The sequence below is a fragment of the Larus michahellis genome, chromosome 2 (genome assembly GCF_964199755.1).
Source record: "Larus michahellis chromosome 2, bLarMic1.1, whole genome shotgun sequence".
Lineage (NCBI taxonomy): Eukaryota > Metazoa > Chordata > Aves > Charadriiformes > Laridae > Larus > Larus michahellis.
In genome coordinates, this window is record NC_133897.1 from 159419413 (window position 1) to 159444180 (window position 24768).

At 38.6% G+C, this 24768-nt stretch overlaps 1 protein-coding gene across 8 annotated transcripts in view; it reads right to left on the reverse strand.

Annotated features, from left to right (window-relative positions):
• Positions 1-24768, reverse strand: part of ASAP1 (ArfGAP with SH3 domain, ankyrin repeat and PH domain 1) — a 193813-nt gene that overhangs the window by 73689 nt on the left and 95356 nt on the right. For all 8 annotated transcript variants that reach the window (XM_074577833.1, XM_074577825.1, XM_074577829.1 and 5 more), the window contains 2 exons: positions 12274-12346; positions 1243-1388 (listed from right to left, as the gene is read on the reverse strand). In XM_074577833.1, coding sequence (XP_074433934.1) covers positions 1243-1388; positions 12274-12346 — 219 coding nt within the window. The remainder of the gene's footprint in view (positions 1-1242; positions 1389-12273; positions 12347-24768) is intronic.

Genomic DNA, 24768 nt, shown 5'->3' on the forward strand with positions numbered 1-24768 from the left:
CAAAAAGGGTACACTAGTACTAAGAGAAGGTACAAAGGACCAACAAGGACAATCCAAGTTAGAGAATAACTAAGACTCAGCTAGGAAAGTAACAAGAGGAAGGGAAAGGAGGAATAATCACTATCTGTAAATTACTGCAAAAACCAGGGAAATTATTTTATTTCTTGTAGGATACAGGAATCAGGGAACAATAAACGAAAGGATCGCGTTCAAAAGAAATAGAACTGACATTTCAGAGAGCAGCTCATTTTAGTGCTCCGAAGGAATCCACCCTGTTCTGTGCCAAGCACAGCACACATTCAAGAAATCCTTAGACAAATGCATGGAAGTAATACTTAACAAGGACTACAAAGCAAAAGATACTGCCTCCAACGTCCCTGAGCTGAAGACTGTTTTCATGACCCCAATACAGAAGTTATCCCCATATGTTTGCTCTCTTTCCTCAAGATTCACTCTTGGGCAACTGGCAAAGCCAGGGAACTGGCTACGTGGACCTTCAACGTGACCTAAAGCAGCTGTCCTCATACTAGGGACTCTAGGGAAGAAACCCTGTAATATTGCTTATACTTTACAGACCATAAAGCTTGGAGAGAAACCCAACTGTAAGAAAAACATAAAATTCAAGCTATCACTTTATGAATACAGCAGCTATCAAACCCATGAAACATTATTTCACAAGAAATGTGGCTTTGTTACTTTCAGCGTTCAAAGATATTTGCTTTTTTATCATAAACTTTCTGAAGTAAAAGGCCTAAGATGAACTTTAAATGAGACAAACCTTTAAACCACCCTCATAAATTATTACCACCCTTTAAGCACGCTCCTCAAATTCTTATTTTTCTTCCAAAAAGTCAAAGTTTCTCTTTTTTGGGGGTGAGACAAAACAGCCATAACCAAGGGTACTGGATTTTTAATGGGAAAGACTTCAAGTTAGGGAATGATTTAAAATTAAGGTCCGTAAGAAGAGATATATAACACTGTCAATCACTAGAGAATGATGCCTCAAGTGATGTCTGAACATTTATATTTTTCTTCTTAACTGCCAATTAAGAATCAAACACAGCGGGTTTGTAATAACACCTTTTAGAGATAATCTCTGCAGAAATTATTGTGTTTTTAAAAAAAACAACAAACCACAACTGAAAGCACCTCTAAAATTATCATCAGTCATCAGAATCGTGAAGTTGTTGTATTGCACCTTATTTTGTGAAAAACTGAAAAAGAAAGTTTGAAACTCCTCACCAGGTTCTTCAGCAGCGTTGATAATTCTTTAGTAAGTGTGGAAAATTTTACAAAAGCTGTGCCAAGATCTGGATTATCCCGACTTAAAAAATTACTTCCAAATTTATCTAGTACTTGTGCATAGTTTTCTTCGTTTTGAACATGATCTGCAAAGAAAAATTCAAAGTCAGAAAGTTTCTTTCCTGTAGACAGTCAATTATTGTTTTATGTATTGCAATATAGTGACAAACCAACTCACAAACAGGACTTTCAAAAAAGCCACAAGTTAATACATTTACTGAAAATTACAATCATTTTAATATTAAAAAGAACTATTTAGCAATAGACATACATATACTTCTTTTAAGTCAGAGACTTGAATTTGTAATACATCAATGAAAAAAGCTCTGCAGTTATTAATAAAGTAATAAGATCAATACAAGATAAATCAAACAATATAAGTACATGTTTTGGAAACAACATAGGAATTTATAATTGCCTCCTGTAATGCAAACTTTTTTTTTTTATTGCAATGTAGGACACTTCTGCAGAAAAAATAAAGTCAATAGTATCAGGTATAAAACTAACGAGACCAAGTCTGAATCTGACCCCAAGTTTAAAAGAAGAAACATGTCTTACAAAGATTCTCTTTTTACCTGCTTTGTAAAACTGAGTTACCCCCCGGAATGGAATGTATATCGGCATATAGCCAAAGACTTGTTTCAATATACGTAAGAGCAAACTGGACATACAGAGAGGGCAGAACCAAGAAGATGAAACTGAAGCCAGTGCAAGCAGCACAATCTTTAACTCAAGGATGAAGGAAATTCTGAATTACAGACCATTGTGCCTGAACTGTTTTTCCTGCTTTTATTACTTTCCTTTCTGGCATCTGTTTGCTTTTTTTTGTTGTTGTTGTTGTTACTCCCATTATAGCATCTTTAAATAGAAAATTTGCCACTACAGCCCTTTGAGACACACTTTATCACCTCCATCGCTCTTAGAGAAATATTGTTGGTATTAATTAAATCAACATTTCATTTTAATGAGTTTCCTACTCGTACCATGTTTTTTTTTTCTGTAAGCCACAAATGCAAAACCACAGAGCTATTCCGGCTAGAACAAGTTCTGTGCAATGAAAGGAGGGAAAAAGAGAGAATAGTTGCCAATAGGTACCGTGTTTTTCCCCACAAGACCTGCAAGCTTTCTATTTTTTAAGTTGTCATATTGCCTGAGAGCATTTGAATTACAAGGGGGAGGCAGGGAAGAAAACTGAAGAGGAGAAGAAGAGGAGAAGAAGAGGAGAAGAAGAGGAGAAGAAGAGGAGAAGAAGAGGAGAAGAAGAGGAGAAGAAGAGGAGAAGAAGAGGAGAAGAAGAGGAGAAGAAGAGGAGAAGAAGAGGAGAAGAAGAGGAGAAGAAGAGGAGAAGAAGAGGAGAAGAAGAGGAGAAGAAGAGGAGAAGAAGAGGAGAAGAAGAGGAGAAGAAGAGGAGAGACAAGACGTAAGACACACGTTTCAAACAAGGCTTGTGGATAACGTCCCACAGTGCATGAATCTACTCTGACATTAACTAAGAGGTTGATGAAGAGTTAAACAATAACACTTCTAAGGTATTAGGGGTACTCAAAACGACGGTGCACTAAAGCTCCAAGAAAAAAAAAAAGTGAAAACCTATTAGAAGACACAAAAGAAAGTCACACTGCTCATTTACCAAAAACAAACTGCAAACCCCACACATCAGACAAGTTACATTCCAAAATCAGACATTAACACTGAGGTTTTCAAAATGCCAAATATTTAATCATATGTTATTACAGAGCTGTAACTCAAACAGTATGTTTTTAATAAGAGTAAAACTGTTTCAAAAGCATACTGTTTTAATCAAATAGCTTAGCATTAAAACCAAGAAAACCACTATCTAGGAACAAAATATGCATTTTGTTTTGATGTAAAAACCGTTGCATAAACATACACAGATGACTTCATCTAAGAAGGAGCTCTGCCTTATGCAGCCCTGAGCTCATAAAGCTCAAACGTACCTTACTGTTCTGAAGGAAAAGGAAGGATAATGGAACAAAGTCGGAAAGAAATCTGATAGATCATGGAACCCCTGTCCTTGCCAGTGAAGCTCTGCTAACCCCACCATATTTCCTAGCATTTTAAGTGCTTTGTTGTTTCATAGAGCATTTTTAAAAATAGTTTTGTAAAGAGACTTTCGTAAAGAGTGCTGAAGAAGAGAGTTTCCTCTATCTGTGGAAAGGCAAAAGACATTCCCGGTTAGAAAGAGGAAACAGGAAGCAGATCATTGTCCTAGAACAATATATAGGAAATTCTCAAGAATCCCAGATTGCAAATCACCTAAATCTAGACACGAGGGTTTGATTATGATGTAAAAGGAATACTTCTGTAATTACCACACATATACACATAAAATTCAAGTACTGTGCAAGAATAATAAAATTTCAATTTTTACGTAAGTATCAACACAAGGAGAAGAAATATTTTCTGTGGAAGAGGTAAGGGAGTTCCCTACTTGACTTTAAAGGCACATAGATGAAAAATTAAATCTGCAATGTACAATTAAATCTGCAGTGTAGCCTATGCTAAAATGCAACATACGAAAACTAACGTGCTTAGAGCAAAGAACACGCTTTAATCTCCCTGTAGATGCCTCATGCAAACACAGAAATGACTTCCCAGCGTCCTAATAAAATTTCCTTTGCATAAAGAAAGCTATAACATGCATGACTTGATGTTTACTTCCCTAGATACAAATACTGTAGGAAGGACTTTAATAACCCTAGAGAGCAAGACACGAACACTGACAGCAGTACAGACAAAGGATAATGTTTGCCTTCTAGAACTGGCTCCTGCCTTCTCAATATCATAAACAAAGCTCTGGGCTGCGATGAAAATAGAGCAGCTTCCCCAGCCAGACATCCTCCTCCCGCAGCAGCTCCCTGAGCGGTGCCAGAATCACGGACAACTGAGGACGGGCTTTGCATGCACTGATAAAGGCAGCTAAAGCGGCTCTGGGCAGGGAAAGGGGCCTCATTAATCATCCCTTCCCCGATGGGATCTGTCAAAGCGGCCGGTACCTGAGCCCATGCTGAGGACCTCACTACAGAATGGCAGATGCGGTATAAAGCAACATACTGGACTGGACAGAGCAGTGGTATTTTCCAAGCTGAAAGATACACATCATCTCTTCTCCACAATCCACACCTTCAACTCGGAGACACTCAGCACTGAGTTTACCCTTGTTTTGAGAAAACCCTGGTAGGGTCAAGTGCACAATAATGTTGTGGCATCCCTTACTTGTGCGCTGTAACGTGTATATTGAGGATTATGTGTTAAGAGGGAATAATACAAACCCATCTGAAAATGCAGATCCAAGCAGCTGAGGAAGGAAGAACGGCCACAGCAGCTTACAGCAGCCTTCTGCTTCTCCCCAGAAGCAGGGAGCCTGCTCACTCTGAGCCCCGAGCGCTGCCGAGGTTCAGGCTTCAGGACTCTCAGGGCTGAATCCCACCTCGTTCTTCTGCCCCAGGACTGAAGTTCACCTGAACTTGTCTGTGCCTAAAGTCACCTTGTAGTAAACTTTTCCCAGAACAAAGATAGAAGACTGAAATCCGATTCCCAAGGCATAGAAAGAATTTGTACTCTTCCATTGAAACCCGCAACATGCATCAAGTACTAAGTTTCTTTACCATTCAGAAGTTACCAGAATTTTAGCATATGCTTCCGAACTCGGTGAAATTCATGTCTACTTGTGCATATTAAGTAAGGAAATTGAGGAACAAATACTGTGAAGAGAGGTTAAAGAACAGCCTTTATATACTGGAAATAGAAAACACATCACTAAAATTAAAGCCTTAAATTTCCTTTGTCTAAAGTAGTTTTGTTCAGATATATTACCGTGCAAACACTGAAGAACATAAAAAGGAAAAAAAAAGTTAAATAGTTTACAGAAGAAAAATGCACAAACAATACTTTCCTGACACTGATTATACTTTAATTACACCCAAAGAAACATGAAGAATGTCTAAATTACTAAGAATTACTTCTGCATATCCAATAAGGTTCACAAAAAAAAAGGAAAAAAAAAAAAAAAAAGAATCACGTTCATAATCCTGATCAACTTGAAACTGTTTTTATGTTGCACTTATAAAACGTCTCTGTTCCAGGGGTAGCCAGCGGAAAAATAACCAAGGTCAGAGCCAAGCTGCATCTATGAATGGAAAAACATACACACGAAAAAAGACTCAGAAAGACTTCAGAAACAGCAAGAAAGCTGGCAAGGTTAAAAAGGATGGCAAAAGAAGTTATTTGAAATAAGAAAGCATCCTTTCTCATTTCATCCTTCACAAAGCTGAAATCTAAGGAAAAATAATAGAAAAGAAAAAAAAATATTTGACTACCATATTCTTATCTGGACTTGATAACAATAATGCCTCCTGGACTGAGATTGCTAAAGGGAACAGTAATAAAAACCTCTTTCAAAGATGTCCAGAGCAACGAGCATCTCAGCGAGTCTGCAAGGCTCTCTAGATCATCACGGTAAAAGAGCACTGAGAGATAAGCCATCCCAGAAAGGTAAATGACTTCTTTTTGTGTCAGTGTTCATCGCTGATGTGCTTGAAGACGTTCTCATGGAATAATTTTCTTTAAATTCTCCTTCAGAGGGTTTATACCAAATCTAAGCGCTAACAGTAGGATTCATAAAAGCTGATAAAATGAGCAACGGCACATCGCTTAGACCCATGTACATAAGAATAAAATAGGCAAACTATATAGTTGTAGAGTAAAGGCTCTTATTTATAACAGCCTCAATACTACAGGAAGAATCAGAAGCAAATGTAATAGCTATTTTAAGTAAGAGCTCCAGAGAGAACTAAGAATTCAAGTATGCACCACTAGAGCAGTAATGCTTATACACTGCTCTGGCAATTTGTAGAAAACACAGTGCAGAACAAAACTAGTGGACATGCGGATAGATACAAAATGCCGAACATCTTGTTTTATACAAAACACAGGTTTTATAAAAATAAATTTTAATGTCAAAAAACTCGCCCCCCAGGGAATGAACAAACATGTCGGGGGAGGAAATCCACATTAAACGATCTGTTTGGATTTCTGAGAAGGTCTGTCGCTCACCTAAACACTAAAAAGGAACTAAGCAAAGTAAGAGGGATGAGCCTCACACAGAGGAAAGAGGTCAAAAAGATGTGGTGGGGAAAGGAAAGAAGAAAGAGTTAATTTTCTCAACAAAGGGAGGTCACCAATGAAGTCCTGTATGAAGCAGCGATAAGGCCCACGTCGTTTAACAACACATAAATGAGTTAGTTAATAAGATTCATAGTGATAAACTCTGTTCTGCTTTTCCATACATTACTGTATTCAGGGCAATAGAACCAAAGGCTGACTCCTAAAGCGAGCTTAATCTGCCCGAACACAGACTTCTACAACAAAGTTAGCGATACTGGAGCTTGGGGTCTACCCTCCTTCTTACATTCAGCATAGGAAAAGTTACAGCTCAGCTCATCCTAATGCAAGCGCAGAGGAAGTCAGATGTACCTCACCCTGGAAGTCTCTAGGTACTTCCATCATTTGTGCACAGAGTCTACGGCAAGAGGCCCGCATCTGGGTAGCTCCCAAGTGAAGATGTGGAACCCCACGTTGAATGGTCAATGGATGAAAGCGTGCATTAGACAGCATAACATACAAGGGAAAACACTCCTCGCTTTAAGAATTTATTGTTTAGCCGTTATAAAGAAAGGTTTTGGAGTTATATCACCTTGACATTCAGTACCAAGCAAACCAAAGCTGAACATCAGAAATAATTAACTAAGAAACAGAGCAACATAAAAACATTGCCATAGTGTGGTTAAACCCTTAATTTTGTGTGCAGTTCCTGTCCTTGTTGCCTAAAATCCACTCCTTCCATTTTTAAAAAAGAAAGTCTATGCTGCCATTTTGGAGAAAACAAGTAAGGATGATTAAATGTATGCAACAGCTTTTGTAAAAAAACAACTAAAAAAAACACACCCCAAAACCCCCTAGCGCTGCTGAGTTCAGAAGAGGGATATTGTGGGTGATTGTGGAAACAATCCGGAAACGTATTTCAACAGGTAGAATGGATGACACTGAATCAAGTTTGGATTCATCCACCGAAAAGTCCTCCAACACTACTCTAGCAAGCTTTGGGACTTGAAAGCCCCCTACAAACTCTTGTGCCCCAGAACATGCAGAAGTCACTCAATTTCACCTCAGACGAGTCATTCTGGGGGGCTTGAGGCCAATGCTTTGGGACATGGACAGGGCCAGTCTCCTTCTTAGGGGAGCTGAGGCCTGAAGAGAACGTACGGGACAACTTCAAAAGGGAGCAAGGGTAGGTTTCACTAGATTGATGCAAGACTATGAATGATAAAGATACATGAATTTAAATTCCTTACACAAAATGACTTGTAAAAGCCTGTTAAAGAGTATCAAGTATAGAATCATAGAATCTTCATGGTTGGAAAGGACCTTTGAGATCAAGTCCAACCATACACACACAAAAAAACCCTACAATCTCTGTCACTAGAGCATGCCCTGAAGTGCCAAATCTACATGTTTCTTAAATACCTCTAGGGATGGTGACTCAACCACCTCCCTGGGCAGGCTGTTCCAGTGCCTGACCACTCTTTCAGTAAAGTCATTCTTCCTAATATCTAATCTAAACCTCCCCTGTCGCCACTTCAGACCATTTCCTCTGGTCCTGTCATTATTCACCTGGGAGAAGAGGCCAACACCCACCTCTCTCCAACCTCCTTTCAGGTAGTTGTAGAGGGCAATGAGGTCTCCCCTCAGCCTCCTCTTCTCCAAGCTAAACATGCCCAGCTCCCTCAGCCTCTCCTCATATGACCTGGTCTCCAGACCCCTCACCAGCCTGGTAGCTCTCCTCTGGACACGCTCCAGCACTTCCATGTCCCTCTTGTACAGCGGGGCCCAAAACTGAACACAGCACTCGAGGTGAGGCCTCACCAGTGCCAAGTACAGAGGCACGATCACTTCCCTGCTCCTGCTGGCCACGCTATTCCTGATACAAGCCAGAATGCTGGTGGCCTTCTTGGCCACCTGGGCACCCTGCTGGCTCATGTTAAGCTGGCCGTCCCCCAGCACCCCCAGGTCTTTTTCTGCCGGGCAGCTTTCCAGCCACTCTTCCCCAAGCCTGTAGCGTTGCCCGGGGTTGTTGTGACCGAAATGCAGGACCCGGCACTTGGCCTTATTAAACCTCATACAGTTGGCCTTGGCCCATCGATCCAGCCTGTCCAGGTCCCTCTGTAGAGCCTTCCTACCCTCAAGCAGATCAACACTCCCACCTAGTTTGGTGTCGTCTGCAAACTTACTGGGGGTGCACTCAATCCCCTCATCCAGATCATCAATAAAGATACTAAGCAAAACTGGCCCCAAAACTGAGCCCTGAGGGACACCACTGGTGACCGGCCGCCAAGAGGATTTCTCCCCATTAATCACAACTCTCTGGGCACGGACATCCAGCCAGTTTTTAACCCAGCGAAGAGTACAGTTGTCTATGCCATGATTCGCCAGCTTCTCCAGGAGAATGCTGTGGGGACGGTGTCAAAGGCCTTCCCAAAGTCCAGATAGACAACGTTCACAGCCTTCCCCGCATCCAGAAGGTGGGTCACGTGGTCATAGAAAGAGATCAGGTTGGTTAAGCAGGACCTCCCCTTCCTAAACCCATGCTGGCTGTCCCTGATCCCTTGGCTGCCCTGCACTTGCCGTGACAGCTCACTCAAGTATCATGATATCAGTCCTGACTCGGGTAATTCATGGCCTTCATACCATTGTGAGCTGGGAGAGTGTTAAAAAAAAAAAAAAAAAAATCACTCCATCTTGCACCATTTTTCTATTTTTTCAAGCATCTGCTGTTGATCACTGCGGGAGACCATGAACCGCTGGTCTGTCTCAGTACCTTTAGTCTTGCATGGATTTTATGTTTTTATTCTCTATTGTGTAAATTCTTTTGACTATATTTGGGAACTAATAAAAAAGAGCTATTGAAAAATCTACAACAAAACTAATTGTGCAATCTACTGCTGTTACAATTCAATCCAAATGTTATCTGAAAGCTAGTCAGAACAGATTCTCCATTAAGTTCAAGCACCATTCATGTAAGATGGGTTCCTAGTTACAGATCCAATCTATCATGCCAGAAATAAACAGCAAACCCGATAAGATAAAAGAGGGACTTTTTACAAGGACATGTAGTGACAGGACGAGAGGGGTAACGACTTCAAACTGGAAGAGGGTAGATTTAGATTAGGTATCAGGAAGAAATTTTTCACTCTGAGGGTGGTGAGACACTGGAACAGGTTGCCCAGGGAAGCTGTGGATGCCCCATCCCTGGGGGTGTTCAAGGCCAGGCTGGATGGGGCTTTGAGCAGCCTGGTCTAGTGGGAGGTGTCCCTGCCCATGGCAGGGGGGTTGGAACTGGATGATTTTTAAGGTTCCTTCCAACCTAAACTGTTCTATAATTCTATAAGGAGAAGTGGTGAGAAAGAGGTATAAATTTGTACATCTCACTGGTTTTCATAAACAGTACTTTCCCAAACTGTACTTTTAGACAGGGAAAAAGGAACAGGACCTTTCTAAGGGATTTCCACATTTCTGTGCTGGTATTCTTTAATTTTCACAGCAGTAGATCTAAACCTAAACATGACAAATGGGTGAAGGACGTGCACAAAGAGCAAAAAGTATTTGGGTGACATTTAAGCTCTCTTCGTAACAGAAGAGAGTCCCTTGTGGTTCAGAATTCAGCAATTAAGAGGAACAAACCAACACACCAGAGGGCTAAGGCTTTCTGAAGAATTGTGTATGAGACATTGCATTGTGTGAATGTCACTGTTTAAATGTTACTTCAGGCAAAAAACAAAACAAAACAAAAAAAAACCACCAATACAACCCAAAAAAATCCTAGCTATGACTTTTGGTAGAGTATGAATTGGATTACTGAACTGAAGAGAGAATTTCCATTTTCCCTGAATAATCAATTCTCACCAGTCCAGCTAGAGTTCTCGAAGAATATTATGAAGCAGGGGAGCTTTAAAAAACATTTCCTACTCTAAGACTTTAAATATGGTCTCACCTTCTAGCAAACAGTTAAGTTTGTAAAACAAAATTCCAATTTTGAGTTCTCAAACTGTAGTTAAGAGGCTTTCTTTTGAAAAACAAAAATAGTCACCTAACTCTTGCTTGAACTGGTAAAGAACAATGCATTTTACAGCTGGTTTTTACATCCAAGTTAAGCATCTAAGTTAAACATCAACGAAATCCACTTTCATCACTGAAGCATAAGAAAATAGCTGGCTTAGCAATTCTCTTTGTCCAAGCAGGCAAAACGAGTTTAAGTTTTAATTCAATCACTTTATTTTTACATTTATTTCTACGAGGTTTCACACGTGTAACACATGCTTTTTGTCTTGCTCTTACTAACCCTAGTTTATGTTTATCAATTACTGCATGAATTGCCTCCTGTTTGCACCTTTTCAAATTATCCTGTGGCCTATCACAGCAGCATTCTGAAGAGGGAGCTAGAGTACTATGTCTAGTGCTTTCTTTATCCAAAAGAGCTTGTAATCACTTGTACCTTTGAAACAAGACTTGTTCAGAAAAGGAAAAAAAAGGAAAAAGAGAAAAACATCTACCTAGCTATCTCCGGTCCTTTGTAAGCACAGAGGCAGACAATTAAAATCGCTAATGAACCGTCTATTGCTTTTAGTCAATGTGACTAGTTCATGATACAGTATGGCCTACTTACAGGCATTGAAAACAATATTATTTTAATAAGAAGACTTAAATCAAATGATAGCTAAAATCTCTAGCATAACTTACATATTTCAAAACAGGCAGAACACCTTTCATGTGTTCTACATTTTTCATCAGTTTTGAAATTCAGTAAGTAGGTAACTTCCAAATGGAAAAGCTGTTTGGAGCCTCTGAATACTTTTGAAAGCATGAAACTAAACACACATGCACCAAACACTATTCTCACTTCGTATCAGGCTTCACAGTCTATTTGGAAAACATTCACCAACTGAAGTTACAGAAAAGCTAATTAAAACATGGTGCTAGTACAGCAACAATATTAGTGAAAGGTTCAGAATCTACAAAACAGTAAAAAAAACCCACATACTTCTATAAACATGAGTTCATGGGACAGCACGCACCATCCCAAAACAACACAGAAACAGCCACTCAGAAGCTGCTCTGCATAAGGAAAATATTTGCTAAACTGATTATTACTGGTGGGGAATAGGAACGGGTGTTTTCAAAACCCCAGTATTTACAACTAGATGGTTACTGGAAAGCGTACAGCTCTCCTACCGTATCTGCCTTTGGCACAGCTTTTAGACTTTGAGAGAAACAGAGGTAGAAGCCAGGTATACTTCATACCATTCTTAAAACCTAATTTATACATTGGTCTGTGTTTGATCATCATTTGTTATTGAACTCAAAATGATTATCAATTCATATTCCAGCCACCTATCCTCCCATCAAAGTTATCACTACAGCTTCAGTAAAACATCAACTGTGTCTTCAAACAAGCAAAATAATGAGGGACGAGCCAAGTGTTGAAGCAAGAAACTCATCTATCTGTAGATAATTCTTTTTATTTATTTATTTTCAAAATTTTTTAACGAGTTCTCATCCTTGTTTCACTAAGAAGTGCACTCCATAAATTCAATGTAGGACATTGCCTAGATTGAACAGTTGAAGGTAACTGCTTGAAATGTTATGACAGGAGGAAAATTTATCCATGGGAATTCTCATAGAGGCCTTTGAGAAGGATTATGAGAGTGTAAACTGGAGAACACATTCATCTGATGTATAATCAGAAGCAAAGAAAGAAAATTTTTGAATTCAAACACTCTTACACAGATAAGCATCTCTTATGGTATACACTTCAACGGGCTAAATTGCAAGACATTTCTCAAACTTGAAATCAAATGCTTAGATTCTCATGTAAAATTGAAAACAATGTCTTACCTTGCCCCGAATTATATATTGCTTTCACAGATTTTTTCACCTTCTGTAGTGCAGTTCTGTCTTGATCCAATGCCTGCAATAACAACAAATAAATTTTAAATATTTACTTCATTGTTCAACAGAATACACTATAACATTTTAAAAGAAATTACAAAATCAGTAGTTTCGCAAGCTGCGAAAAACTGCAGATACAACATATTCAGCCTGCAGGAAGGTCTGAGGTCATTCAACCCCTTCAAGATGAATTAAAAGAACTGAGCTGAAAATGCTCAGAAGGTAGAGTAGAGCAGCAGTGACAGTGATAAAAGAAAAACACTATTTTAGTTTTTTTAAGGGACAAAGCACTTATTCAAAATGTAATAATATATTTTGGAAAAAAAAAAACACAAAAAAAAACCCAAAGACAAAAAAATCCCAAGAAATAGTTAAGTAGATGCTTCTACTATAGCCCTATAATTTCTACTACAACTAAACTGCTTGTTAACTTCTATGGTTTTCCCACAGTAGTAGTCTTCCTCCTATAGACACAGATTATCACACCAACCTCTTGCCCCAAACTCCACAACAGAATTTTACAAATACAGAAGATGAAAAGTAGCAAATCAAAAGAAAAGGACTAAGATCTGATTTTATGCAACAGAATGTGACCGAAAGAAATATTTATAATAATAATAGTCAAATATGCATTTTTGGGATTCCATCTTTCTGAATTTCAAATTTTCTGCAGTAGTTTAAAAATCCAGAAAACATTATTAAGTAATTGTAATGGTGAATTCAGGATTAGATTTCTAGGTATGTTCTTTTTTACGCAACATAACTTCTCCCTACCCACTTGCAATCTGATGTAAGAAATCAAATTAACATGAGAAAGAACTATTATGTTAAAGCAAAAAAAAATAAAATCAGAGTAAACATTCGTCTACACTTGTGGAATGAAGAACCTTACAAGCCCCACACTGGTACTGTGCACAGTGATCCAGTTAATAGCACTTCAGCATGAGTTTTTGATATTCTGCATACTGAACATGTTGTACACAATTTCCTGCTAACCATAGAGAACATACACAGAAATGTTTAAATTATTTCCTGGATTTTTTCCCAATTTAGATCACAGGCAATTTCCCATCACATAAGTAACGTTAGATCAATAATCTCAAGCTTTAATGAAGCTGGCAGCGTTTGCTATATCATATCCACATTCAAATCACTGAAGACTGGAGAACTTGTACTCGGAATTACCATCAGGATAGCAGCCCAACAGAGCCTGTTTGCTGTTGTAGGCAAAAAGTTCATGTTTTAGAGAGCCTTGGGTAGCCATAATATCCAAACAGCTTAAAGCCTGGAGCTCCAGGTATCTGAAGAGTGGCAGACCGAGGCAGGATGGCAGCTACTCCTACAGCGGGGTGGTACCTCATCAGAGAGGGTCATCACCAGCAACACTATGAGTAAAAACTTAACCAATAAGTAGAACTTTCACTGTCAAAGCTGAGATGACCGAAGTAGATGACACCGGGCACTAAGAAGCTCCAGATGACCACAGCAGGAGCGCCAGATCAACTAGAGCGTTAAGCACTGGAGACAGACCTACATGAGGGTACTGCTCCTAGGTGAGTTCAAAACGCAGAGTGTTTTGGTGTATGCGCACTTACAGTAGGAACCCGTATAGAGGGAAACCAATTAATGTGTAATAGCTCTACTTCGGAGTGGCACAACTTTAACCAAGCAAAATATTACAGTTGAACAACACATGAACATCTGGAACAAAAAGAAAATGTAGTGTTTCTGTTCTTTAATGAAAAACTACCGTATTGTCCAACCTCAGAACCACTTCTGTGGCAGCTAAAACCAGAAAATTTGGAACCACAATATTTATATAAGGGCTCTCTAATGCTATTTATGTCTAGTTTTTCATTTGCAGCAGAACGATGCATTCAAATATTCAGAACTGTAAACATCATTATTTCTTTTCCTCCCCAGTAAAACAGTGGATTTTACTTGACTTTCATTTTGTCAGAAAGAGCTGGAATTTTTAAATTTAATAAAATATTAAGAACTCTGTGATCTTTTTCAAGACAGTGCACAGCAGGTGATTTCTCTTAGATTCCTTTGGAAACATTGTCAAAAGCTTTTGCTTCTGCCTGCATGCTATGCCAGACAGTTGTTAGACATTTCTACTGAAGTTCCCTCCATCTCCAATGACCAGAAAAATATAATGATTCACTTGTCTACTAAGAGCTTGAGCACAGAACAGTACAAGAATCTGAAGCCAATATTTTGGAAAAAAAGTCGACAGTTAACGTTGATGAGATTCAGAGATGAAACTTTGTACTAAATTCTAATATTGAAGCGAACTAGAGACTCAGGAGGAGAAAACAAATACAAAAACTCCAAGAAAGATGGTACTTGTTCCTAAAGATATCAATCTAGACGACTGGGACTAATAGACTAGGAAAATCTTCCAAATTGGATTTGATATAGAATTAAATTTAATCACTAATATGGGAGCAGGAGGGAAGGGAACAGCCATTATTTTAAGAGAGCAGTCACTGAGCAAAGCAATATACAGAGATGACATCCACTGCCTGAAGGAGACAGTGATCTAAGTCAGAACGACATCACAGGTCAATTTTGTATTTTTATATTTGCAAATATGATCTTTACGTGAACTAGTTCTTCTTAGGCCAAATAGAACAAATCCACGCACACTTATATCCATAGACCAAGGCAGAGTGCAAAATGCCTCCTGCAGCGTGAACCCAGTCCCATGTAGGACTCTAGGTATACAAAAACTGCTATCTGGGGTTTTTTGAGTAGTTTTGGGTGAGTTGGTTTTTTTGGTTGGTTGGTTGGTTATTTTACATGACTGTAGGTAGTCTGTTTCCCAATAGATTACATTATCCTTGAATGTTTTCCACTAATAATTTTTTGCTGCACTCTGCCACAAAGGAAGTACGCTGCACTCTACGCTCAATTCAATCATGATTCCAGAGTGATGTTTTAAGTATGTTAAACTAGAAAGGAGCAGCCTTGCTTTCCCCAGTTAGGTGAAAACATGCTTTTGCAGTATGTGTCATTTTTATTTTCCAGCATTGAGAGTACCAAGTATTTTTACTCCCAATCTTCGAAAACACAAAATCTGATCTTCCAGTAAAAGTGACATACATTTATATTATTGAAAACTACAATGCCCTGGAGAACCATGGAGCCTCTGTGACAATCTCTAGGTATTCAGATGCGTTCCTTCCTACCTTTCTACCTACTAAACTCTTCCTCACCAGCACCTATTCCTGGAAAATGGTTCTTTCTTCATTTCTGTGACACCACCTCCCAGGAGGCCTTTCTGACTTCCGTGGGAGAACATTTTTTTACCCTCTTATGCATTCTGAAGAGACAGATAATTTATTAAAGGTACCTGCAACACAGATTTGCCACCTCCTTAGCTGAACAAAGCTTTTTTTTCTTGAAAATGGTCATATTGGAGACAAGCTCCATCTTTATTCAAAATAATGAAAAATGAGTGTTCACAAAAAACCCTGAGACATATTAGTGAAGAAATAAAGAAAAAAAATACCATGTTTAATCCACTTATATAAAATTAAACAAGGAAAGCTCCTTGCTATTCATACTCAGCAGATTTGCTATGCATGATGTCTTGACATCCACCCTGTCAAGGTTTCATCTTCCTGCGTTCCCTTATATTGAAGCTTATGCTCAAGACGAAAAGCTCATGATCACTGAAAATGAGCTCTTCTAACTACAGCAACCTGCTCTAACTTTGAGCAACCTGGTCTAGTGGGAGGTGTCCCTGCCCATGGCAGGGAGGTTGGACCTAAATGGTCTTTAAGGTCCCTTCTAACCCGAACCAGTCTATAAGTCTATGAACTAACCAGTTTGGAACACCCCAGACAGTCACCCCAGATTTAATCTTTCTGCTAAAATTTAGCTACTTTGAACTTAGCCTGCAATTTCAAACCACCAACCTAGTTCAAATCTATACTACTGAAGATAGCAGCGTCTCTCCTCCTCCGTCATTCCAGAGCACTCATGTTGGCTACATGGAGATCCAGTTCAGGAGCTGCTGTGGTGACCTCAGCTCCGTGAAAACCAGGGGCTCCTTTCGAGCACTGTGGATTTAGCTCACCTCCCATCAGCGTGTAGCGCATTGATAGCAAGTTGTACTTAGAGCCACCATTTCACATTCAGAGACAAGATTTCTCACAGCACCTTCCCTCTTTAAGATGTACATTTACTGCCAGCTACTCACACCAATAGAAAAAGTGGAAACTTGTCCACCTGAGGAAACAAAGTCGAGTTAATTTTGGGTTGGAGGGAAGGCAAGTCCTCCCAGTGGATTTCACTGACATAGATCACTAGGTAGCTGCAGGTAGACTCTTACCAGCATGACACAGCACACAAGTCAGTACTGGTGCAGAAAACGTGTACGTTGACACCCCATAACCCACTGTCCTCTCTGCTGGAGGAGGCAGAGCCATGCACTGTTGTTCACAGACAGACACTGCTTTCACCTCTCTTCAACCCTCTAGAACCTGATCTCTTCTCAAGAAAGGGTGTTTCTATTCTGGGGCCATGGTCTGCTTTAATAGCTACTAAATTTTAGACCAGAAATTACACTACTGTGCAGTGTGTAAAGTGCTAGATTCTGCACTGTATCTATGACGTACTAAAAACTGTGAAACTCACATTTAGATAGGCCACGAATTGTTTGTTTAGAGCCTTGTGTCTTTTTATTTAGTATAAATATGTAAATATTTGTGTGCATGTATGTGTGAAGATATTAATATGTGTGTATGTAAAAGTCTATGTACTGGAGATCATGCTTAATACTTTATTATTCCTAATAAATATGAAAAGCATGGTTTGAGTACGGTAAAAAAAAAAGAAAAATCTTCCTTTCTTGATTGAAGTAAAACTACTACTACTACTGACCACAAAAGTGTTTCGTATACATACTAAATTTATCCCTTCTAGAAATCAGCATCGTCCTAGAGGCACACACTTGCACAGAGGATACTGCAGCCCCTCAGCCCACCAGATCTACTAAAACACCAAACTTGTTTTGTGTACCTTGCAAACCTTTACAATCTGAAGAGGAAAAAACCTGCATGGATTTCTGTTTCAGCCTTACAATAATAAAGACAGGAGTGCCTCAAGACACTGACAATCACAATATGTCAGCATACATTATTAATCCCTCCAAGTACATTATTATCCAGAGGAGATGCATTTTCCAACTGGAACAATCTGTTCATCCTCATATCAGAGGAGGTTTAGATTTTCACTCCATTTTTAGGAGGTTTGCCCTAAAAAACTCCATATCCTACCACTACCAAAATCCACCTACAAAAATAATACACCAAATAGAACTGTTTTAAGCAATTACAGTGTTCTGCACAAGAAAAACCATGACAGAAGCCTGAAGGCTACTGGAGTATGTACTATCTATATGCTCCTGATAAAAATCCCTCCATGTATTTTAAGAAATTATTTTTCATATATTAAACAAAAACAATCCATGTGAAGTATAAAATATTTGAGATTATACATATAAGTGTGTATAATGAAAGTTTGGTAGTCATGCATGTATTGTCAGACACAAGATTAATTATTCCACAGAAAATACACAGATGACCTATTGGCTTCAAGGGACTAAAAGAAGTCAGTCTTTCACTTACCAATTAACAAACTAATCCAACCCTGGCACAGAAGTGACTGACATTTTGCTGTTGTCTGTACTAGCAAATACACTTGCCGTCTGCTCAAGTCCCAGCTGCAATATCCACGTAAGGAAGTAGAGCAATGGGACCTTACAAAGTTTTGGCTGCTCAGTACCAGTATCTGTTTCCTTCATAATAAAATCCAAACTTCTTCAGATGGGTAATAAAAGCAGACTAGACAGGTTAGTAACTTATTACATGCCACTGAAATTGCAACAAGACAAAAATTTTTCCCAGTGACATATAACAAAAACAACAACAACAAAAAAAAGATAAGAGGCAAGTGTTGGTCTTCTGTGGCTTATCCACTCAGAAATGAGCAAACTACCAAACTCGCTTAATTCTGTACATGAGGAAGTGATTCAAACCACCCTTCCTGCTCTGCTCAGTTTGTTCGGGCCCTGCCAGTCACCAGTTTGGAGTCTGTTTCCAATTGTTGGTCTCAGCACATGTCTACATGACAAAAACAGGGGAGTGGTTAAGAATTTTCTGGAGACACTTAATCCCTTTGTGTAAAAGATGGATATAGACAGGCACGGTTTGAACTTGTCCTGGATTACTTAAAAACCCAAAGTGTACAAATGAGAGAAAGCAAACCGAAGCAACACATCAACAAGGACGTATCACTGTAGTAACTGCTGCCAACATCATTTAGTAGGCATCATTTACCACTTACTCCCAAAATAAGACTAATTAAAAGACAGTATTAGTTTTTAAAAATTGCGATTGCCCCGAAAATTGGAAACTTCAAGTGTTTTCACAGAATCATAGAATGCTTAGAGTTGGAAGGGACCTTAAAGATCACCTAGTTCCAACCCCCCTGCCATGGGCAGGGGCACCTCCCACTAGACCAGGTTGCTCAAAGCCCCATCCAGCTTGGCCTTGAAGACCTCCAGGGATGGGGCATCCACAGCTTCCCTGGGCAACCTGTTCCAGTGTCTCACCACACTCACAATGAAGAATTTCTTCCTAACGAAATGAGCATCAGTAATCAAATACAGGCAATAGATTTTTCCAGAAAATAATTTTTTCAGGTAATGCCAAAGCTTAACAGAGATCCCATAAGCTGAACTTCCCTCACATCTCCTGCTGTTATGTGGCCTGATGTAACACAACAGCTTCTCCCCAAACCAGGATACATGAGAAAAATCATGAGCCCTTCAGTGCTGTAAAAGTCACCTTAGATAAGCAAGCTCATTTGTGTAACCTCTAACGCGAGTTGCAAAAATAATAGTCACTAAATTATTCTTCAAGTACTACTCAAATGGAAGTCCAATAGATATTGCTTGTGAAATCTCTTAGAAGTCCAGTATTGCTAATTGCAATTTGTTTTGACAATTGATCTTTGGGTTCCTCTTTGCACCAGACTCCTACCCAGAAGCCTTTTCTGCAAGAGCACGAATGTAGATATAAATTCCTATCTATGTATGATTGCTTCTACATAAAATGAAGTTAGCATCACGTTTTTCCTAATTAGGATGGAGTGAATATTTGATCTTATGCACACTCTAACACATTTAGGAACACTTAACAGTATTTTGGGCAGTTCCTTCCTTTAAGTTCTTAACTGAGTTACATTAATATTTCTGAGTTTAGCTCATTCTGTGCACAAGGTACATTTAGAGATAACTGAAAAATAAAACTATGAGATTTGTTTCCAGTATGACGATGACACAGATCAGATTCATTTTCTAACTTCTGTTGTGTAGGAGATGCTGAAAAGCCCACAACTAGTGACAAGACTTGAAAACATCCAGTGACACATACAAAATTTTCCCTGCAGGCACAGGCTCTAAACCAGCTTCCACTGGGTAGAAACTAATCTTGGTGATAAATATCACAGAATGGCTTGGGTTGGAAGGGACCTTAGAGATCATCTAGTCCAACCTCCCTGCCATGGGCAGGGACATCTTCAACTAGATGAGGTCACTCAAAGCCCCATCTGGCCTGGCCTTGAGCACTGCCAATGATGTGGCATCCACATCCCGGGGCACAGTGGGGCGTCCACAGCTACTTAGTGCCAATATTCCTGCCTTTACACTGGTAACATCATACCCTGAACTAGCGACCGCTAGGTGAACAACTGTCATTCACTAAATTCAAAATTCACTTCATTATACTAGTCAGCTTTACTACTAATAATTAGAAACCTAAGACAACAAAATCAGTGAAGAAAACTTAACCAGTTGTCATGTTACCACAGCACAATTTTACCTATTTCTTACTCCAGCACAGATGACAAACGTGCTGGAATGATTAAGGGGGTAAAATACAGTTCAAGCTCAGAGAGCAGCAAAGCCACAGGCAGGCTCACAGCTCCAGAAGATACCACTGCACAAGGTTCCCAAGCTGCACACACAACTTTCGCCAGCGTTAAAGCTGCACAGCACTAGCAAGCAGCTGCATAGAACACGAACAGAAGTGTCTTCCTATACTATAAATGCTTCTGTGTTTAAAAATAACTAGTGCTGTTGCACTCTACCTTTTAGCAAGTCACGGCATATTGTCAATCTTTTCTCCCCTGAGGTGATCCTTCTCGTCCACATTAGCAATCTGCTAAATACTGCTTTAAAAGCGCAAAGGGAATGATCTCAATCTAAGAAATAGAAGCCTATTCTGTACCTGTGCTCTTGAAAATCCCTTCTTACTCTTTTTTCAAAGTCCAGTGGAAATACGTTCCCAGCTTGCAGAGTCTACCATCTCGTCCTCCTCACCGTACCCTGCTCAACGTGCACCAACATGATAGGATAGTAACAGGAGGCAGAATAACAACAAATCTAGAAATAGTCTAGAAAATAAGCACACAATCCTTTTTTTTTGTTTTGTTTTTAAGGTGAAAGTTAAAAATGGAAATGAGAAGTTTTACAATATACAACAGGAGTTATATTTCTAATCGTTATGATTAGACTTTGCCTAGAGATGTTTTACAAAATACACAATGGGTTTTGAGTCTCCTCCTACAATAGAAAAAATAAAATCTGATGCATTAGAGTTAATTTCGAATTTCAGCATACCACATTCTTTGATACAAACATATTCTCTGAACATATTTAGTTTAGTGGGGGAAATCACAGAAAAGGAAAGACAATAATCAGAATAGTCAATTCTAATATTTTAATGAAAGTCTCATCTATAAACCTCTACTTTCTCCTACATTGTCTTTCATTTCCTTTGATCAACATGCAAAAAATTGCATAAATTTACATCAGAAAACCAAGATGCACATCTCATTTTCACTATGGTACAGAAAACCAACAGACCTCTAAAAGCCATGTAGGCCAAAAAAACCACAACACATAAATATGTGTCTAATACCTATTATGTAATTATATATATGCTTTAATTAACAGAATAATTCTATATACAGCGTAAGACCAGAGTGAGATCTGTTTTCTCAATATACAAATAAAATACAGTGAAATGAGAAGGGATATCCAACGAAAAGCAAAGACCTGTAATCTAATTACATTCTCTAGGGTTTATTTTGAAGACGCTGGCAAACTGGTTAAGTCTAGAAGGGAATTTCTGACTTACGTACAAATGCATAAGCTATAGCAATCAATTAAGGATGGAAGAAAAGGATATACTAACACCACCAAAATCCTGCAGTGTAAAGGTAAACTTAATTTGCCCAAACTGTGTATATGACCTGAGAAAGTCATTGGGACAACACAGAAGCTACCACTTTCTCTTACATAGGAAGGGCACTTTAAATACCGTGTTGATTTTAAAGGTTATATTTTAAAACCACAATGAAACTTAGAAGAATGTAGCAGTAATCTCCAGTCTATTAGGAAACAGTATGAGTGCTTTGGAAGCAAACTGCTACTTAATTCACAGCACTTTTTAACGTAGTATTGTGCTTGGTAAAAATAGTCCTACGCTATTTCTCTTTAAGACTGTATTAGAGAGCAGATGCCCTTAGAGAATGTTCTATAAATTTTCTTAATGGTACTAAGATTCAGATGTAATTTACAGCCAAGATCCTAAGCACAACTAAATTACACTAGCAACAACTTTCTTTAAAATACTCACTGTCAGATACAAAAATAGCTGCACTGCATTACATTTAGAAAATGCAACTGATTGGGCTGATCACAAATTTAACTGAGTATTGTTAATATAAATAATGCCATATTTATAACACGAGTATACAGTTGTGCTACTAGCTGAACAAATAACTGTTTTGTTAGGGAGTACTTAACTATCAAAAAAAAAAAATCCCAATTTTATGACACATTTAGATTGTTTAATTATTTTGGGACACACTGTGAAGCACCTGGTGCAAATTAGAAAAAAAATAGAAGAGTTTTCAGAAAGGGAAAAGTCTTAGGAATAACGTGGGAGAAAGCTGACTGACTGAGGGCCTGTGGCTTTTAAAGCATTCAAATTCCATACATTCAAAAGCAAAAATTGGTCACAGATAATTTCCCCATATACGTAGCGCCTAAGTAGAAGGTTCAAGTTCAGTGGAGGTAGAGAAGACCACGCACAGCTGTCCTTCTCTTCCTCAGGCTAGGGCTTACAACACTTCTGCTAGCACTTGTGCTAGACTCCCGGGCATACACCCACACTGAATGTCAAACAATTGTGCAAAAAACTCCGCTCTATAAAATATTATTTTGGTGCATTTTTGTCAGATAAAACATAGGCTTCGTACATAATTCACATATAGTGAACCATAGACATAAGGGACCTTAAACGCAGCAGTAAGTATTAACTTCTTGGAAATCAACATTCTTGCTCTACTAATAGCAACAGCAGTTTCTTCAGGTAACAGCCAGATTCTAGCAGCAGCTATTGACTTTTAATTTATGTTCCTTAGAGTAAAGGAAAGAAAAAAGAAAAAAGAAAAAAAAACCCAAAACAAAAGCCAACTAAACCCTCAAAATGCTTAGAGTTTATAATTCCCTTGTGATATTAAATATTGTACAGAAAGTAAGTTTTCAGTCTGTTTACTCTTGTCTTCCCCTTTGGATGAGGCATTCCTATGTCCATTCTTCAGATAACCACTACTTATTTAAGGGGATGGGTCCCTGGACCTTACCCTGTGCAAGAAGCGGCAAGGAAGGTGAAAGTAGAATCAGCTTCAGTAAATCATCCAAATGGCATTTCCTGTAGGATTAGCTGCAATATAAATTACTCAGGGCAAAGCAAAGTCTGGAGATAACGCTTTTGTGTACAGGAAGAATCATAAAAGACCAGTGAGAAAGAAAATATTGTTGGGTTTGTTTATTTTGTTTTAGTTTGTTGTTTTTGTTTGGGTTTTGTTTTTGTTTTTTAAACAGCAGTCATAGCTAAAGAGGATATATATAATTTCAAAAGAGTACAGGTTGTCAATATTCTCTAAAATAAGGATTATAATTTATGATTCAGGATCGAGAAAGGAATTTGAGAAAGCTAATGAGAACCAAGACAGCTACCACAGGATAACAAGAGAGTGCTCGGACAAAGCTGATCATTACCATGTAGCTTTTCATTCTTGTATAATATGTAACTAGAAAATATAGGTTACACTTAAACGTAGGACAAAGCAACAGCATAGTTTAAAACCCACCCAAAAGAACGATAATTACATAATAAAGTATATTTATACAGAAACCAAGTTATTCATATTTTAGTCCAATGATTTTTTTTATTTTAACTATGCTTCCCCCCGCCCCCAGCACAAAATTAAGACTAATACTAAAACCATTAATTTATGGCATTTATCTTAAAGTTACCTTGGTTCTCCAAAACCATTTATTCAGTCCAGCTCACTCTAAAAATTATATTAGCTAATCTTAATGGATGCAGTTAGTGCTTAAATAAAATTAACATATCAACATCAGCCTTAAAGATACTCAAGGAGCTCACACAATTGACGAACGATTTTACATAAAAACTAGACAGACTGAGGTACTAGAACAATAGTACATTAATAGGCTGCACTATTTTAAAATTAAGTAACACCTCAGTAGCTCTCACAAAGTTGCAAAAAAGCAGCTGTGAACCGAACATAAACTTCTAAATTAAGCAACAGTGTACTCTCTGCACACACCCCCTTAGGCTTAGATGCTATGGGACATGATACGATGGTATCACCAATAAATGTAGTACCTTTTCACAAAGGCTTTTACTTAGCCAGAAAGATACTTGCTTCATTTTTAAATTTCAGTAGCTTCTTCATTGTGTATTTTAATAAAAATTTAAAACCTCCAAATGCAGTTTAATTCAGTGCAGGTATATGAATGAAGATAGATTTTTCTCCTTTTCCTTAGGAAATAACAACCATTTCACTGTTCCAGGTGTCTGCAAAATACAATAGATGTCTTATAATATACACTAAATGTATGTGTATGGTTAAAAATTCTCTTTGTAATGCAGAACGAATGTATAGAAACAATAGTGAGTAATATCATGAGAATCTGGACAGGTAACATGAAACAGCTAAACAAATGATGGTTAAAATCAATAGCAATTCACATTCCAGCTGGTGTATCATGACCAGAAGCAACAGGTCAACACATCCCTGCAGGTTTCTGCAGAAAGCTAGAGTGCCCAGTTGTTCCACAGGACCCAAAAAAGATGGTTTTCCCGTTTCCCTCTCCCACTCAATCCCACTACCTCCTTTGTACCAGCACACTAGTGCTCAGAAAAATACAAAGTCAAGAAATTAGATCACATGAAAATGGCTTTTTTTGGTGCGCTATGGCCACCACAAAGGAGGAAAACTACACACGTGGTCGCTCTACCCCTTTCAATGGATGCACAAATTTAT